The 17,638-nt window shown below is 44.5% G+C and overlaps 1 protein-coding gene across 1 annotated transcript in view; it reads left to right on the top strand.

The window, feature by feature from the left end:
* Positions 1 to 17,229, top strand: part of CDHR5 (cadherin related family member 5) — a 23,320-nt gene extending 6,091 nt beyond the window's left edge. The window contains 9 exon segments of the mRNA XM_050955969.1: positions 440 to 546; positions 830 to 1,003; positions 2,367 to 2,457; positions 4,122 to 4,219; positions 5,185 to 5,391; positions 7,198 to 7,314; positions 8,835 to 8,907; positions 16,059 to 16,225; positions 16,699 to 17,229. Coding sequence (XP_050811926.1) covers positions 440 to 546; positions 830 to 1,003; positions 2,367 to 2,457; positions 4,122 to 4,219; positions 5,185 to 5,391; positions 7,198 to 7,314; positions 8,835 to 8,907; positions 16,059 to 16,225; positions 16,699 to 17,229 — 1,565 coding nt within the window.
* Positions 17,230 to 17,638: the final 409 nt, after the last annotated feature.

The raw sequence follows: 17,638 nt of genomic DNA, 5'->3' as shown, positions 1-17,638 counted from the left end.
TGTAAATGAGTTCACCTGTCAGGCCAGATTCTGGCCTCAGAATGCTATAAATCAGGAAGAACGCTATGAAAAGGCGCTGGTGTAAGTGAAAGCAAAGCCAAGCCCGTTATTTCCAACTACGGTAGAAGGCGATGTGCCAAGTTTTGTTCTCTGTTACACTGATTTAATTCTGAATTCAGCCCTATGATCATTTTGAGAGAAGAATGTTCAAAATTCCACTAATGATCCATACTGAGATACCAGAGATGATTCCATTTTACTAGCAAGAGACCAAAGAGTTCAAATCATCAACAGTTGAACTATGCATGTATCTCTCCTATAAATACCCAGCCTTGGATATTATGTATGTTAAGCAGCTAACAGTATTTCAGAGTATGCGTCTGTGATTGAGATAGGTATCATTCTCTCTCTCCCCCCCACCCTCTTGTTTTTCAGGAAGCAACTGACTACTTTAACATACAAGGAATTAATAACCCAAGCATTTATTTGCTCAAAACTCTGGACTATGATAAATATAAATTTATGCAGTTAATCTTGTATGCAAGGGTGAGTTTTATAAGTGAGCAAAACATCTCATTATTCACAGCTGCTACGTCCTGGTGTGTATTCTATCCACCAGTATAGCTGTAATTGTCATACTAACAATAGTTGCAGGTCTAGATTCTCAGCTAGTATAAGCTGGCATAGCTCCATTGAAAAATCGATGAAGATACACTGGTTTATATCAGCTAAGGATCCAGCCCAGATTTTGCAGGGGCTCCAGGAAAGGGGGTTCTACGGTTGGAAATATTCCTTGAATCTAACAGGAACGTTCTGATTTTCTGTATAGGACAGGGCACCTGGCAACCCAGATGGTAATACAGCCACGGCAACAATAAACATAGACATCCAACAAACCGACACCAAACCGCCCTGGTTCCAACCATGTACTTTCATTAACGCAGACAAGAAAGTTTGCATCAGCAATGGCTACACTGGAAGGGTCAACATCTCAGAGAAAACGGTAGGCAGCGAACACAGGAGCGTATGCTTTCAGTCTGTATCCGAGGACAGGTCTTTAGCACCACAAATATGGTCCAGGTTAGATCACAGCAGAGGCTTAAGGCCCTGATTCCCAGATTCACGCGATGTTGGAACCTCAACTTTATATGATTATGTTCCTAGCTACCATCGTAGTGCAGAAAAGCTTGAAAACGTGAGCCACACATAAGTCAAGGCAGTGACTTCTCCCTGAGTCTGCAGCACAGTCGTCGGGGAGGAAGCCAACTGGTCTTGCAGCAGCCACCATCAGGGAGCAGACCAGGCCCACTCCTTGGGGAAGGGGCTTGCCATATTTGGCAGGCATCCTACCACCATCTCTTTCATTGCTGGAAGCATGAAGGTGACCACCCCTCTAGTTCACCCCTCTACTAGGGTGTAGGCCATGGTAACAACCCCAATGTCAGGATGTGTCTAGGGCTTCAATCCAGCCTCGATACAGGGCCTTTTCTCTGAAAAAGTTGTTTGTCTGCTTAGGAGAGGTGCCTCCTCCTGCACCCATGTGATGCAGCCCATATCTACGCCATCACCATACTGCACCAGACATGCTTGTTGCTTGAGTTCCCAGCATGGTATTACCATCCTAAGAGAGATGAGAGCATTGGCATAGAGTCAGCATGGATGTGCTTAGCAAAACAGTTGCTCAAAAAGCCCTTTGGGAAATGAAGGCTTTGTAATGCGAGCTCCAACAGCTCCCTCTCAATAGGGAGGAACGATAATAACGATGCTAGAATGTCAACTCTGCACCCCTGTCTAGCACTGACCAGCTCAGTTCATGAGGCATTTGGAAAATCTTGTACACATTGGTCTCTCTCTTGCCCAAGGACGGACTGCAGGACTGGACCCTTTGTGGGGTTTGCTCAGCTCTGTTCCATGAGACAGCTCTTTTTGTGTCTTCACACTCCACACAGAAGATGGTTTGTTTTCCTCAGTGACCATTTGAGACTATGTTCAGCAGAATAATGCATGTTGGGAAGGCTGCGACAAGACTGGTTACACTGACAATAAGTCACCCTCTCCCCTAAGGACCATGCCCAGTACCGGCTGTATCACTTAGTCATGAGCAGACTTTTGACTCCAGTCATAAATTAGGACAAGTCAGTGCAATGGCAAGTCTGAGTTAACCACTGAGACTGAAAATTCCCAGCAGCAGAGAGTTAATTTCTTTTGATGCATACCTAGAGCAAGGAAGGATCTGCACAACCCCAAATCCTATTCTCTATCATCTCTTCTCTGCAATAGTGCACGTGAGCTAGGTATCACTTGGATTGGAAAGTTCTGCAGGCATCTAGTGTTTTGATTTTAAGAGTCTTGCCTTGTTGTTGCAGACTGAACCGCTGAGCCTAGAACCTGGGCCCCTCTCTGCCATTGACCCTGACTACACTTTGAATGAAAAAATAGTGTATAGCATTGTTGCTGGTGAGTAAAGTTCCTATCTTCCCAAACATTCATTTCCATCAGTAATATTGCCAAGTTTCCCCCACCAGTGGGAGGAAACCTCAGAATTAATATCCAGTCACAGCAACATAGCTCTAGATCAGAAAAAAAATTATCGCAATTAATTGCCTATGTTCCTGTAGTGTCTAGAGGCCCCAACAGGATAGACTCAGGGCCTCCATTATGCGAGGTGCTGTACAGACACACAGTGGGAACCTCATAGGTTTCTTGTCTCTTTAGACTGCAGAGATGGGGAGAAAGGGAGAAGCGCATCTCTACAACCAGAACTCAGTGCAGTGTTTGTTGGGGGGGCTCTTTTCTCTTAGTTGAAACAGCAGGGTCAGTGCTTCCATTTAGGCGATCTAGGCAGTCGCCTAGGGCACCAGGATTTGGGAAGATGGCATTTTGCCGCCCGTGGCGGCAATTCAGCGGCGGGGGGTCCTTCCGTGCTCTGGGTCGTCGTCAGCAATTCTGCAGCGGGTCCTTCACTCGCTCTGGGACCCGCTGCCGAAGTGCCCTGAAGACCGGGAGCGTGGAAGGATCGCCCCCGCCACAGAATTGCCGCCAACGACTGGGAGCGTGGAAGGACCCCCGCCAAGGGCGCCAAAAACCCTGGCACCGCTCCTGTGAAACAGATCTTTATCTTAATGACTGGGGCTGACTTTTTCCATTCCAGTCACACTGATTCCAGCTAGTCTTCAACCTGCCTGAACCAAAAATTCCTGAAACCCTCTTAATCTGCATTTTTAGTCGAGAATTTTGTATTCGCACAACTGTACATTGCAAAAAGCTCTGATTGGGATTCCACGTGTTAGTCTTGATTTCAAAAGATAAGGCTTGACTATAATCAGCTGATTTCTCAATGAATGAACAGAACATTATTTCAAAGTTTTTTTGTTTTGTTTTTTTTTTAAAAAGGAGGTCAGTTGATTGACAAATACAATCCATCCATATCAGACAGATTGTTAGTTCTCTGATCTTCTTTATTTGTTCTGTAAGGCGTGGCCTATCTGCATACCCTTATGGCAATACAGAACGGAGTAGGGAACATGATGTTGCAAAAATGTTGTAAAAAATCTCTTCATTGCTTCCCAAGGCTTGTGTTGTTACTAAGGCACTGGACTGGGACCCAGGAGATCCAGATTCAACTCCTGGCTCAGCCCCACAAACTTCCTGGGTGATCCTAGCCATGTCACTTAATCTCTCTGTTCTTCACTTCCCCCCATCGGTAAAATGAGGAGAGCACTTCCTTTGTCCTGTTAGATTGTAATCTCTCTGAGGTAGGGACTGACTCTTTCTATGTATGTACTAGCACAGACTGGCTCATACATCAACTAGGGCCACTAAGTGCTACTGTGATAGAAATAAATAAGAAGCGTTGCTCTCCTACCTCCTTCATCAGGCTTGCATGTGTCTTCTGTTGTTCTCATCAGGCCAAATCCACACTTTGAGGTAGCATTGTGTCCATGTTATGCGTGTCCAGTCTTAAAGCCTGGCAGGGCGATAAGGAGATGAGGTCGTGGGTTGCAATATCCGAGGTGCAAAATACATGAGCCACAGCAGCAACATTTCTTAAAGCTCTAGATAAGTTTAAAGTATCTCTTACGGTCCATACTAGTCCTAATTAACCTTCCCATTTTCTTCAGGAAACAAGGACGATGTATTCTTATTGAACAGTGATACAGGGAATATAACTATGAACAAAGCAGCAAATACTACAGACACATTCATTTTGCATGTCATGGTAAGTCTGTTGACATTCCAGAACCCCAGGTCTCAGCTCCAGAGTTCTGGCCTCCCAGGAGGACAGTGACTTTACATGTGCTAGAAGTCCAGGAAACCACAGTGCTTCGGCATGTGATGTAGAGTAATTAAGCATGTGCTTTCTTCTTAAAGCATCCAGTGTGCGACAGGTGTCTGGAAACGGGTGCTTTGTTCCTACAAGCAAAAATCCTGCTGGGATTTTCAGTGGGAATTTTGACCTGTGTAAAAATGACTGGATTGTGCCCTCAAATCAGGACATAGGAAAAGCAATCGTAACTGAAGAGCCATCCATTTGGATTAAAATTATCATAAGCTTAACAGAAAGGACTAGAGCTGGGGGACTTGGGCATGATCTGTGTGTGCACAAAGGCAGTTATTTAATCAGCCCATATGAACAAGCTCATTTTCCAACTAGAATATAATCCAAGGGAAGTCACGAGTTTTAAACCATTTTTGGGAGAAAATACGTGCAAAACTCTAGATTATCAGGCTGTAAACACAGCTGCTGGTGGAACCTCTTGATGTTATGCAGCATAGCGGTGTTTGCTGATTCGGATCATCCTACCCTATTAATATTTTGCACTTCTGTAGCCCTTGGCATTGAAGAATTGAAGGCACTTTACATATACAAATTAAGCCTCAAGCACCTCCATGTGATAGGTGGAAAATTTTAGGCACAAGAAGGCTAAGAGACTTGTTCAAGGTCACAGAGAAAGCCAGTGGCAGAGACTGGACTAGAACACAGCAGTTCTAACCATCAGCCCCTTGCTCTAAATGTTAACTTAGTCCTATCCCAGCCTCCCATCATGGGCCTGATCCAAAGCCCATTTAATCAATAGAAAGAATCCCTTTGACTTGAATGGACTTTGGATCTGGCCCCATGACCTCTTGTGTCTCAACAACAATGCAATAGTTGTGTGTCTGTATTGTCTCCTTTCTCTATAGGCCACCCAGGCCAACAATGCACTGAGATACTCCTTCACCACAGTAGAGATCAAGGTCATCGCTAAAAGTAACTACGCTCCATATTTTGAAAACTCCAGGTACACAGGGATGGTGTCTGCTGGGCTGGCCCCTCTCAGTCTGGTCATGGACTCTAAAGCACCTTTAATACCCCTGAAGATCTTTGCAGCTGATAACGACTTCCCTAATGTAAGGAACTGGAAGGGTCTGGTCTGTTGCTCTACATACTTCATGCGTGGATCTGGATTGGGGTGGGGGATGGGAGGGAAGGGTTTGCCGCTGACTTGAGTGGAAACCGGATCAAGCCTATTGAAAGCTGCTGATGACATCCACTGTGACAGGGAAGCCCAGAAATCCTGAGTCTGGATCTTATAGCCTTTCAGTCTCACTGCAAGGCCCATCATTTGCTCAGACTTTGAAGGAGGGCTCAGCTTGAGGGGGACATTACTGACAGGAGCAAGTGAGGATAGGGATTTATTTGTCTGCAATGGAGTGATTGATACTGGGTAAAGAGAGGAGATTGACAGTTTTAATTGGTGTAAGGGCAGCCAGGGACACAGGATGGGTACCTGTTATGGTGCACTCTCACCTCAGGGGCACTCACTGAGGCTTGGATGCAGCATTGCATCGGGTGGACTTTGTCTCTCTTGCACCCTTTGTTGACCATTTCTTCAGGCCTGCCATGGTCTCTCTCTCTCCAAGTCTTCCATGGCCTGGCCCTCCAGCCAGCCTCCTTCTTCTTCAAGTCCAAATAAATACCCTCTCGGGCTCCACTGACGTTTACTGCTTTTGGCTGCTTCCCTCAGCCCCTCTACAGAGTTTCTCCTATGCTACTTCCTTCCAACAGGTTCCCCCACACCCTCACCTCCTCACAGGGATCTCCCTGCACTTTGCAGGCCCTATCTTAAGCTCCCTCATAGGAACCTACCCTACTCCCTGTGGGCATTCCAGCTTGACTCCCCAAGGCCCTTCCCAGAGAGGCAACTCCCCTTGTTCTGATCTCCTCTCAGGGCTGAGTTCACAGCTCCATTTAAATGGACCTCGTTCTGAGGCCCTGCTGCTGGGGTCTGTCACTGTAATTAAGCTCCATCTAGGGCGACCAGATGTCCTGATTTTATAGGGACAGTCCTGATATTTGGGGCTTTTTCTTATATAGGTGCCAATTACCCACCAACCCCTTCCCAATTTTTCACACTTAGGGTATTTCTACACTACAGGATAAATTCGAATTAGCTTAAACCGATTTTATAAAACAGATATTATAAAGTCAATTGTGCGCGTCCACACTAGGCACATTAATTCGGTGGCGTGCGTCCGTGGTCTGAGGCTAGCGTCAATTTCTGGAGCGGTGCACTGTGGGTAGCTACTGTAAAAGAATGAGGCCAATAACATCGATTTGTGTCCACACTAACCCAAAATCGATATAGTAATATCGATTTTAGGGTTACTCCTCTCGTTTTGTAGGAGTACAGAAATCGATTTAAAGAGCCCTTTAAATCGATATAAAGAGCAGTGTAGTGTGGACGGGTGCAGCATTAAATCGATTTAACGCTGTTAAAATCGGTTTAACAGACTAGTGTGGACCAGGCCTTACTATCTGGTCACCCTAGTTCCATCACTCCCAGCTGGGATCACTAATTCACTGCATCACCTGTGAGGCTGTGGGATAGCTCAGCTGCTAAGCCTTGCTTGCTTTAAAGGGCCAGCCAGCCTGTGACAGGAACAGGACCTAACAGTGAAACAACATTTTATAGACACAGCAACAATCAGCCCAGTCCAGAAGACCAGCATGAGGCTTATGCAACATTTTTGTCCCATTTAAACCTTCTCAACAGGATTTGGTTGTGCTGGTTCTTTGCATGGGAACAAATTCCACCCTGAGGGAACCATTTTTATAGGAGTAAGGATTTCCCTCAATGTTATGGGTAACAATTTCGAGGAAAACACAGACAGCCAATGCAGACGCTTAGCTCAATTTCTTATCTAATTTTTCAGAAACTCAACCCTCAAATCACGTACAACATTCAAAACAGCAGCGATTTCACCGTAACCAGAGATGGACTTGTCCTGACAAACACAACGCTGCAGTCAGCCGCAACTATAACAGTGTGGGTATGTCAGCTTTCCTGATAGGCAGAGGATAGTTATTTGTATTGCAGTAGCTCCCAGAGTATATGAGGTTCCTGATCGGAGCTAGATATCATAAAAATGGCAGTCCCTGCCCCAGAGACCTTACAATAGAAACATATGATGAGACAACAGCTGAGGCGATAGGGAGGTCAAGGTAACAGGGATCATAGAGCTAACATGCCTGAGAAGCCTGCAAAACACAGGACTATCTGCTAGAGCCATGCAAGAAATGGGTTTTTCCTTTTGGCAGTGGAAAATGTCAATGGACACACACACTCAAAGTTTTCCAGAGTTTTTTGGTAGAAAATTTCAACTTTTAATTTAAAACAAAACAAAACCCTAAACACAGGAAAAATATCAGGTTTTCCAATGAAAAGTTAACAAGTTTCAAAGAAATCAGACATTTTTCACAAAATTTTTTGTTTAGTCAAAAGTCCAGTTTTCCACAGGAAAAAAAATTGACAGAAAGATTTCAATGAGCTCCGCTATCTACTAATCATTGCAAACCTGATGTTACATATGCACAGAATTTAATGAAAAGAAAACAAAATTTGTCTTCTTGGAAGACTTTAGGACCCAGCTAAAAGGTTGACTGTGCAATTAACACTGTTCGTATCTATCAGGTTCCTATTTAGGATACAGACCAGCTCTTGTTGGGAAGATGAAATACTAAGGGACTCATCCTTGGTGGGTGTAAGTCAGCATGAGTGGAGCTGTGCCATGTTCCAACAGCTGAGGAGCTGGCACTTAATATTTTAAGTTATTTACGATTGTCATAACAATGTTAAGAGCTCTCTTTTGTGTAGGATTTTTCCTCGGAGCTGGCTTTTTCCAGACGATCATGCACACAGAAGGGTTTACACAAAGAGGGGCAATGTTTCTTAAAATTAAGAATCTGCCTTCCGTAGACACACAAAGTCACCAATGACTTAACTGGGAGCTATGTCCAAAGGGACTGATGAGAGATAAAGACTTTTGGTGATTTGGTATATGCACCAGTTGTAGGGAGTATGGTCTCTGAAATCCTCTGATAAAACCTTTTGGTTTTTTTCCCTCTCTGAGCAAGAAAGGTGACTTATGCCTTTGGGTTTTCTTAAAGGATAGGCCTTTTTTGTCACATTGTGTATCCTTCCGCCAGTGCAGGATTGTTCCCTGAGGCATTTCTGAAGGAAATATGGTCTGGTGTTTAAAGCACAGAACTGGAGCTCAGGAGATCTGAGTTCTGATTCCAGATCTGCCAGACTTCCTGCGTGAATTTGAGCAAGTTACTTTACCCCTTCATGCTTCAAAGTCCCCATCTGTAAAACGACAAAGAAAATGTTTCCCCACTTCATAGTTGCAAAGGATGCTGCAAAGATTGTTACAGAATATGTATAGAGCTCCGAGTGCCTCAAGCGGGAGGTGCTGTGGGAGTGTACAGAGTACTTTCACTTCAGGGGATGTTCAGAGAATGAATGAATGTAGCAAGCAGCCAATATCATCTCCTTCTCATGTCTGCATAGGCTACTGCTGTCGATGAGGAGAGTCTGCAGAAGGCAAACACTACGATCACTGTGGAGGTCACACCTTCCACAGGTACGTTGGGCATTTATTTTACATTGCCCCCAGCCATCTAGAGAACACAGATCACACATTAGAGACTATGGGCCCAATTCAAAGCCCATTGGTATCCCATGGGAGGCTCTATTCTATCCTCCACAATAGCCATTGTGCACTCTCAACCTCCCCCTACCCAAAGTGTCAGGGATTTAGCCTTCGCCAGCTCATTTTCCTTTTCCCATGTATTTTATCCGCGTGACTAGAGCTAGGATCATGTACTGCTTCATTTTATTGGTCAGAATGAAGAGGGATGCTGAATGTTGGCACAAGTGAGAGTCACAAGTGTACCTTGCTAACAGGTTTTTCCTAGTTTGCTTAAGAAGGAGCAGATGGCAGCTGCTCTTATCTTTAAAAAGAGAGGGGAAGCCAAGAGGTCCCAGCAAATAGCGCTTCTTCTTGATCCCTCCTGCTCAGGTCAAGATGGAACATTAACTTCTGGGATCTTTAGCTCTTACTAATATGGAGCTGTGATTCATGCAGAATAGGGTAGCCAAATGGCAATGCATAGAACTCTTCAGTTGGCCCCCTGGCCATCACGGAACCTCTTTGGAACAAGGTAGTTTGTGCCTTCCATACTCGTTAGCAATTGCTGTTGGATAGAATTTATAAGTCAATCAGATCTGAAGCTTGGTGAGCTCCTTGTAGTCTGCGTGAGTATTGCACATTAAACACACAGAGTGGGTCAGAAACCCCAGGCCACCTTGCCAAACAGCCTTCTTGGTTTATATCCGACTACACCTTGCAGAATGTTGCAGTTGATATCCTGCATTACCTCACCACTACAACTATATTTGGACAACACCAGCAAAATGACGCTTAGACATGACAGAAGGATATGACAGGCCAAGTGGCAAAAGGTTTTCCTGAAATATGACCATGCTCTCTGAGGACACACCCATCTGTGTGGGCAAACACCTGCAGCTTCACATACAGACAGACATTTGCATGTGCAAAAACTGGTAATCACATGCAGGAGGAGTCCCCTTATAAATGCAGATTTGCCTGCACTCACAAATATTGCTGGTGCATTTTGGAGGCCCTTTTAAAATATGGCTCCACGAGTTTTCTGCTGATTCTCAACATTCATGCCAGTCCTGGACTTGAGTAGGTTTAAAATTCTGCCTGCCCATTAACATAATCCCACTTTTAAAGGGTTGCAAGGAGAGAGAAATTTTAGCTCCTTCTCCTCCAGCCGGTAGAACACACACCTTTCTGGGTTATTTATATTGAAACCGTATGGCTTGTTGTATCAGTCGTCACCTGCTTTACTTTTGCTCTGTTCAGATGAATAACATGTTTTGCCATTGTCAAAAATAAAGTAACATGTAGCCAAAAAGTTAACCAACACAACCTCGGGTACCTGTTTGGTCTCCAGGTACAACTACTCTTCCTACTCCTACCACCACCACCACCACCTCTGCTGCTGCTGGGACAGGAACCACCACTCCAAAACCTTCTGGTTCATCATCAGCTTCACCACCTGGAGTAACTAACACAGCCTCTACAGCCAATTCTGGATCCACAAAATCCACTTCTTCAGTGAACATGACAACCAACAGTGCTGGCACACTTGGGCCCACCGGAAAGCCTGTGACAGGTACTCCCTCAGGCTCATTTATCTCTCCTCTTGTAACCACAACGAAGCCTGCTACCACAAAGTCTTCTACCAGCGCAGTATCCAGCATGCATCCAGTGGGGCCTTCAGAATCCAGAACCACCAAATTCCCCATAACAGGAACAAACCCAGGTGGAACTGTTCAATCCACTGCTCTGCCATCTTCCCCATCTGGCGGGTCCAGCCCTCATCTTACATCAACTGCAGTAGCAAGCAGATCTCCGAGGCCATCAGACCCCGTGTCTTCTCAAACATCCTTCACAAACAGCCATCAGACAGGTAGATAGATGTGTGCGCTACTCAGAATCAAGGCGTTTCCACCCCACCCCACCCCACCCATATCTCTGCACTCAGCAAATTCAGTTTCATTCTCGCTGTCTGTTTCTGATTTGTCCTTCTTACAAATGGGAGAGGTTTCCAAGGAAGTCTCAAGAACTGCTGCAGTATTGGTGACTCAGTAGGATGCACTCACCCTTTGGGATCAATATTCCTCATCATAGCAGTATGCTATTGGGGAAACACTGCACTACTGAAGATAGCGCTTTTTTGGGGTGCACAGCAAGGCTCTGACCGCTTGGTGTCATCAAGGTCCCATGGCACTTTTTGGAAGAGGAGGGGGGCTAAGCCCCCATGTCCTGGGGAAAGCCCAATCTGGATAATTACTTTTTAGTGCCTAACTAAAATCCCAGTGCAGCTTTTACCAGATACAGCAGTCTTCTTCAAGTCCTGTTCTCAAATGTTGCACGATATTGCCCTGTGCTGTCAAACTACTGCATTTCTGAGGGGGCTGCATTTCAGTGCTGGAGAAAGGGACTCCTGTGTCCATATAGTTTGTGAATTGCTTTGGAATTCTTTCAGATGAAACATACTAAATAGATTGGGACTTTAGAAACAGCCCTTTGAAGGCAGTTAAGTGTAAGGTGCTCCACCCCAGATGCAGCCGTGAAGGGCATTGTGGCTCGGAGACCCCTCTCCAGCTCACAATTCTACCAGTACTCAGGAGGGTAGCACTTCATTGCTGCTGACTAAAGCTGGTCAAAGAAATTTTGATGGAACCATATTCTGTCAAAAATCAAAAAACACATTGTAAAATCAGATACATTTTGCCAGAATTTAAATTTCAGAAGAAAAAAAATTAGAAAAAATGGTTCTGACATTGTCAAAATGGGACCTTTGGACATTTTTTGGAATAAAAATGTTTTGACTTTTTTTGTTTTGAAACTTTTCATTTTGAATTTTTTAAATTTTGCATTATTATCTATATTGCTCCCTACTAATAATGTAGTCTGTGTTTTTAATAGAGCTGTTTGAAAAATGGCAAAATGTTTTTGTGAAAAAAATTCAATTCGACTGGTTTTGGAAATGGAACAATTTCTGGGTTTATTTGACATTTTTTTCCCCCCAACAAGAAATTTATTGAAAATTTATTTCACTTTCAGAGATTTTCAGTTTTCTGAAAAATTTCAGTTTCTCAGTTTTTGGTTTTCTGTATCTGTCAAACCACAGCTTCCTGCCAGCACTGTCGGGGCCTGAATGGCTCATCTATCTCAGTGTGCCAGAGCACATTCTAAACATCACAAAGTATGAAGACTTTTGCCCTGGATAAGTCAGGTAGCAGGTCCTCAACTGTATAATGACTTCTTTTCAATGCTCTGTTAAGTGGATCTGGATCACTGCAAATCCTCAGTTTACCTGAAGATTCTCTCACCACTACTAGGCTGTTGATACATTTTGTGCTAGTTTCAACTGGTGAAATGATGCCTCTGTGCAGTCTTGCTTCTTTTCAGACTTGCCAGTTGCTCTGTCAGTGGATTCCTCGGGGCTAAAACTCTGTTTAAGAGATCTCACCGGCAGCATGTGGGGATGGTTTTCAAACTTCAGCTTGCCCTTTAGGTGCCCATCTTCAAATATGGCTTTATATTCTGTTAAAATGCGGGACAGGGCCCTACTGACTGTTCTTCCTCCTCTCTCATGTGGAGGATATTCAAGGGCTGGTGCTACTGTGCATCAACTATTATAGACTTCAAGCGATACCCATGAAACAAAAAAAGTCTTTTTTATCAACAGCCTACTGTTCTCAGAATGACCAAGTCCTGGTGGTGTACAATGAAACCACATTTCTCCCATCTAATATTGCTGTTTCACTGTTGCTGGGATTACATTGTTGCTGGCTCCACAATTCAGCTGGAATCAGATTGGTCATTGTGCTAATAGCTTAGTCACAAATACAGCAGCGGAATGGCTGAAGCCTTCTTTGGCAGTGCACATAGACAGATAGTCTTTGGAGTTGCTGGAGTCACACTGCAGATGTACTTTTCTTCATTGGAAGCCTCTACCTCCACAAATCACAGCATGTACTGCTGCTTCTTTCTTTCCAGGGGAGCTGCAGCTCTGGGACAAAGTGGTTCTTGTTTCCCACACTCCTTACAACACTGCCCATTGGCTGGATAATTCTTTTTTCCTTGTTATGTTGCTTTGCGCAGTACATACGCTGGACAACGATGCTTACGTTCTCAGTCCATCCATCTCTGTCCTGCTTCCTGAGTCTGTGTATTTGTTCTGCACTAATGGCTATCACTGTTTTGTTCTTTTCCCTGGACAGTTCAGATGCTCTTGCTATTTAGAAGCCTTTCATTAGGGCTAGACTGTTTTCCCTTCACAATCTCTCTTGTAAACTGGAATCAGGTATCCCACAAACGACTGTCTCTAAATTATGGATCCAAAGTTACATGTGGATGCCAGAGTTCTCAGCTCTGTAGTGTAAGCATCTATTCTCTTTTCAGCTTCTTGGTGTTGGGTGAAAAATAAACAATCACCTGTCTCTACAGTCTCATTCTTGAGACCACAGTACACAAACACTTTCATCAGCTGTTCCAATGTCTCACTCATGTCTCATCCCCAAAGAGGTAGTAAAAAAGCTTTATTTTCTTTTTCTCATAGTTATCTTCCTTGGTCAGCTCTGTATAGAACTCAATTCTTGCTTCCACTGCTTCCCTGCTCGTGCAAAGATTTGTGTGTGGACATCCAGCTTTCCCAGTCCCTCTATGCTACCTGATTGCTCTATTTCTAGGTGCTGCTTTGTTTGCCTGTTAATCATACTCTCTTCCTTGCTATGGGTCTCACTAGATTGACCGCTGTCACCATGGTTTCATATACTGCATTCTGAGTAACAACATGAGAGGAGTTCATGTTTCTAAAACTAAACTGGCTCTTTAGGAAGAGAACTATTTGCAGAGGTGCTGCAGCTAGCATTCTAGCCATGTGCACACAAATGGAGTTCTTGTTGCCTTCTCCAAATGTTTCCCTCCTCCAGCCTGTGCTTTTCTCCAAGATCCAGGCCAGAATGGGTACCTCCATTTCTGGATGCCCACAGTTAGACTGATGTGGCCTTATTTTCAGAAATGCCGAGCACCTCCAGTGCCCAATGACTTCAGGGGGAGTTGCAGGTGCTTCAGACTCTCTGATGGAAAAACAAAAACACACCTTCCCTCTCCCCACCCCGGCAAGTTATTGAGTGCCAGAATTAGGCCAACATTTTCAAATCTTGGTATCTAAAGTATCTGAGATTGAAACACCAGAAACCAAGGCACCCAAACACAGATGTGACTTTAAAAATTTGGCCCTTAGTGTCTATTTATCAAACAAACAACATACTGGTAACTAGGCAATGAAATGGTTTCAGTACTGTACTAAAAATATGCTAGCTTGCGGTACTTAAAGTGACAGAATACTGCCCTATTTTCCTGTATACATAGTATATTTCAGAGGGCCAAGTCAGCACTAGCAAAGGCAAGGAGGAATGAGCCAATAGGCCTGTTCTGTGTCTAATTGCTTTGATTCCTGTCCCCAAGACTGTTCTTTGGAGTCAAGGGATTTCTATGCTAAGGACCGGAATGTACTTTAAGGATGTGAGCCAAATCCCATTGAAGAAGTCAGTGGAAAAGTTACAGTACAGTTTAATAATACTCAATTTACAGGAGGTGGATGCTGAACTACACTTTAATTTCTAGGACACGTGCACCAAAGGGATAACTCATCAGAAAGATGGAGTCTTGCATCAGTTCTGCAGGCTGCATTTCCCATCACTAATCATGGCATCAAACACAATTAAGTAGTAAAATTTCATACAAATGCTAGTCATCCACTGTCACGTTAATAATAAACTGTTGGAGCTGTCACTGGCCCAGGTAATATTCAAAGTCCACAATGAAAACATGCCAGCGAAAGGGCAAAACATGCTATTAATTATCATGAAACTTGAAAGAAATTGGTTTACGATTCAAAGTGAGGATGGAATAAGAAACAAATATTCCTAGAGGCAAACTAAATAGACGAATCCTCTGGAAGTATAGTACCGTATCTCAGTTTTGATGTTGATCCTTAGGCTTCTTGTACCTGCTAAGTGCTGAAAGCGTAACCCAAACTTACAGCCAGGAAAAGCTGGCAATTCATCATCGACGAAGGATTAAACACACTTTAAAATAGTGCAACTTAAAGCAACTCCCAAGTCACTTTCCTCTGCGCTTTACTGCAGCATAGCAACAAGCACAGTGGGCAGTATCGTGGCTTTTATCAGCATTGCAGCTGTATTATGGCACAATAAATCCACCTTTAATAGACAAGAGGGTAGAGGGTGCTTCTCAGATCCCACTGACGTCAGTGCAGATTGCAGCCATGTAACAGAGATCAGAATGCTATTCTGGTAATTTTTTATTCCCTGTTTTTACTTGGCCCTGAATCTCTGGGCTAGAACACTGCAGAAAGGATGCCTCAGTTTCCACAAGAAAACAAAGAAGTGTTTTCTTTTGCTGGTGGAAATTTGTAAAGCAAAAATTGTCACACAGCTCTGCTCTGGGAAACACCACTGTTTATTTGCTCATTCACTTACACAGTCTAGCCAGTAATAAGATGATACTGGGATGAGAATGGATCCTACTAGCCTTTTAAAAATTTGAAACTTAAAGTAATAAACTCCAGCCACCATCTACTTTCTCACCATGGGTGTAAATTTTTGTCTGGCACGGTATAGAACATGCCACAGACATTTTGCTAAGCCACAGGTATTGATCCCTATCGCATTGTGCACCTTAGCTCTCACCTCATTCAAGGTCCATGATGAGGAGCCGTGGTTAAGGAAAGGATGCTTTGGGGTTTAAACGTGATAAGCAAAATGTCAACGCAACACTCCTGTCCCAGTCCAACAATTATTTCCCAGGAAAAATTCCCCATTTGTTTAAATGGGAAATTCACCTTTGTAAGTTCCCACCTCTTTTTATTGATTGAAAGTTCTGAAGTCCCATTCAGGGTCCTTCCAAAAGCCGATGCCTCAAGCACGGCACTGCAGTGCACCCTGTCAGATTAAATGGGTCCATTTCACCCCTTGCACCCTGCAGGAGAGCTTTGTCCTTGATCTTAGAAAAGTGAATTCGTCTTCTCCTACAATCAAGTCTTGCATTAAAGACCATGTATGAATGATTCTTAGAAGTGTAACATCCATTTGTTTTCCTCACAGGCACAAAAGACGAGAGAGCTAACTTGCGCTACACTGCACAGGACATGGCTGCTCTAGGCGCCACATTGGCGGTATTGCTGGTAATCGCCTTACTCATGCTTGGATTGATTGTCTTCAAGCATTATAGAAAAGAAGCTGAGCGTATGGTTGGAATAAGGAGAGGCGAAGTGAGTGGTTAATTTGTAACTAGTTCATTTCAGGGTTGCCTTAGAGCTAGGAAATCATGTCTTGGCATAGGCGCCAACTTTTACTTTTCCCTGAGGATGCTCCATCCCCATTCTGCCCCACTCTGCCTCTTCCTGCCCCCTCTCCAAGGCTCCCTGCCTCCTCCTGCCCTCCACCCTCCCCAACCCCATCAGCTGATTGGCACAGCTGCTGCCGCCCACCCACCCATCAGCTGTGGCCACTGAGTGCTAAACCTCCACCATTTTTTTCCATGGGTGCTCCACCCATAGAGTCCGCACCGCATGCCTCCTGTCTGGGCCCCCTCAGCAGCCTGATCCTCAGCTGACATCAGGGCTGCAATTCCACTGATGTCCGCAGAGCTGTGCCCAAGCATTTCAAGCTCCCATGTTTTTTTCCCCATTTCATTTCTTCCCCCTATAATCATGAGACATTTCTGCTCTTGCCATTCCCCCAGGATCCCGTTGAGGATTTCAGTAACCAAGGCTACCAAGATGATGAAAATCCTCTTTGGAGCACAAAAGACAACGAATCACTAAGAAGCGACACTTCAGAGAACGGTACCCCTGTTGTGCAGAGGCAGTCAGATGGCTTCCCTCCTCCGGAGCCCACAGTGGAGAGCAGCATCGCAACAGCTTCCGCCGCCATCAAGGACGGGGAAGAGAACAAAGAGGGAAAGAACACAGACAGCGATAAAGAAGTGAAATCTATCCTCACCAAGGACAAGAAGACAGTGGACGATGGATACAAAGCTGTGTGGTTTAAGGATGAAATTGATCCAGACACCAAGGATGATGTTGTAGTGATTGAAGACCAGGTTGAAGAGGAAGATGATAGTGATGAGGATAAGGATGAGGAGGATGAGCACAGAAGTCAGCATGGTGACCCAGTGGTGTCCTTCATTCTAGAGAGAGCTCAGCTCCAAGCAACGAATGGGAACCTCAAACCTGACCAGGATGCAGACACAGGAGACGACTTTTTTTTATAGGCTCAGCAAAGTGAGTTTTGCCAGTCTGGAAACTGGGTAATTTGAAGCCACTTTTCTGAGTAAGGGTCCCAGGTTCTTTGTGCTGTGATAGAGACAGGTCTGCTAGCAAACAATGGTGGCTGGCAGATTTCACAAACATATGCTCTGTGATCCCCTCCTGCCTTCAGGTGTAGAGTAAATAGATTTTAAGGCCAGCTGGGCCCATCGTGATTATTTAGTCTGACCTTCATAGCACAGGCCATAAAGCTTCACACAGTAATGCCTGCACTGGGCCCAATAACTTGGGGTTAAGCTAGACCATCTCCTTCAGAGCGGATATTGATTTAAATCAAATATCGTCTTACTCCAGAGGAGAGTCCAATCCACAGTTCCTAGCTTCAGAGGCCAGTGCCTTAGCCATTAGGCCACC

This window comes from Gopherus flavomarginatus, chromosome 5 (assembly GCF_025201925.1).
Source record: "Gopherus flavomarginatus isolate rGopFla2 chromosome 5, rGopFla2.mat.asm, whole genome shotgun sequence".
Lineage (NCBI taxonomy): Eukaryota > Metazoa > Chordata > Testudines > Testudinidae > Gopherus > Gopherus flavomarginatus.
Note: the sequence above shows the minus strand (reverse complement) of the source record. Positions and strands in the feature narration are given on the sequence as shown.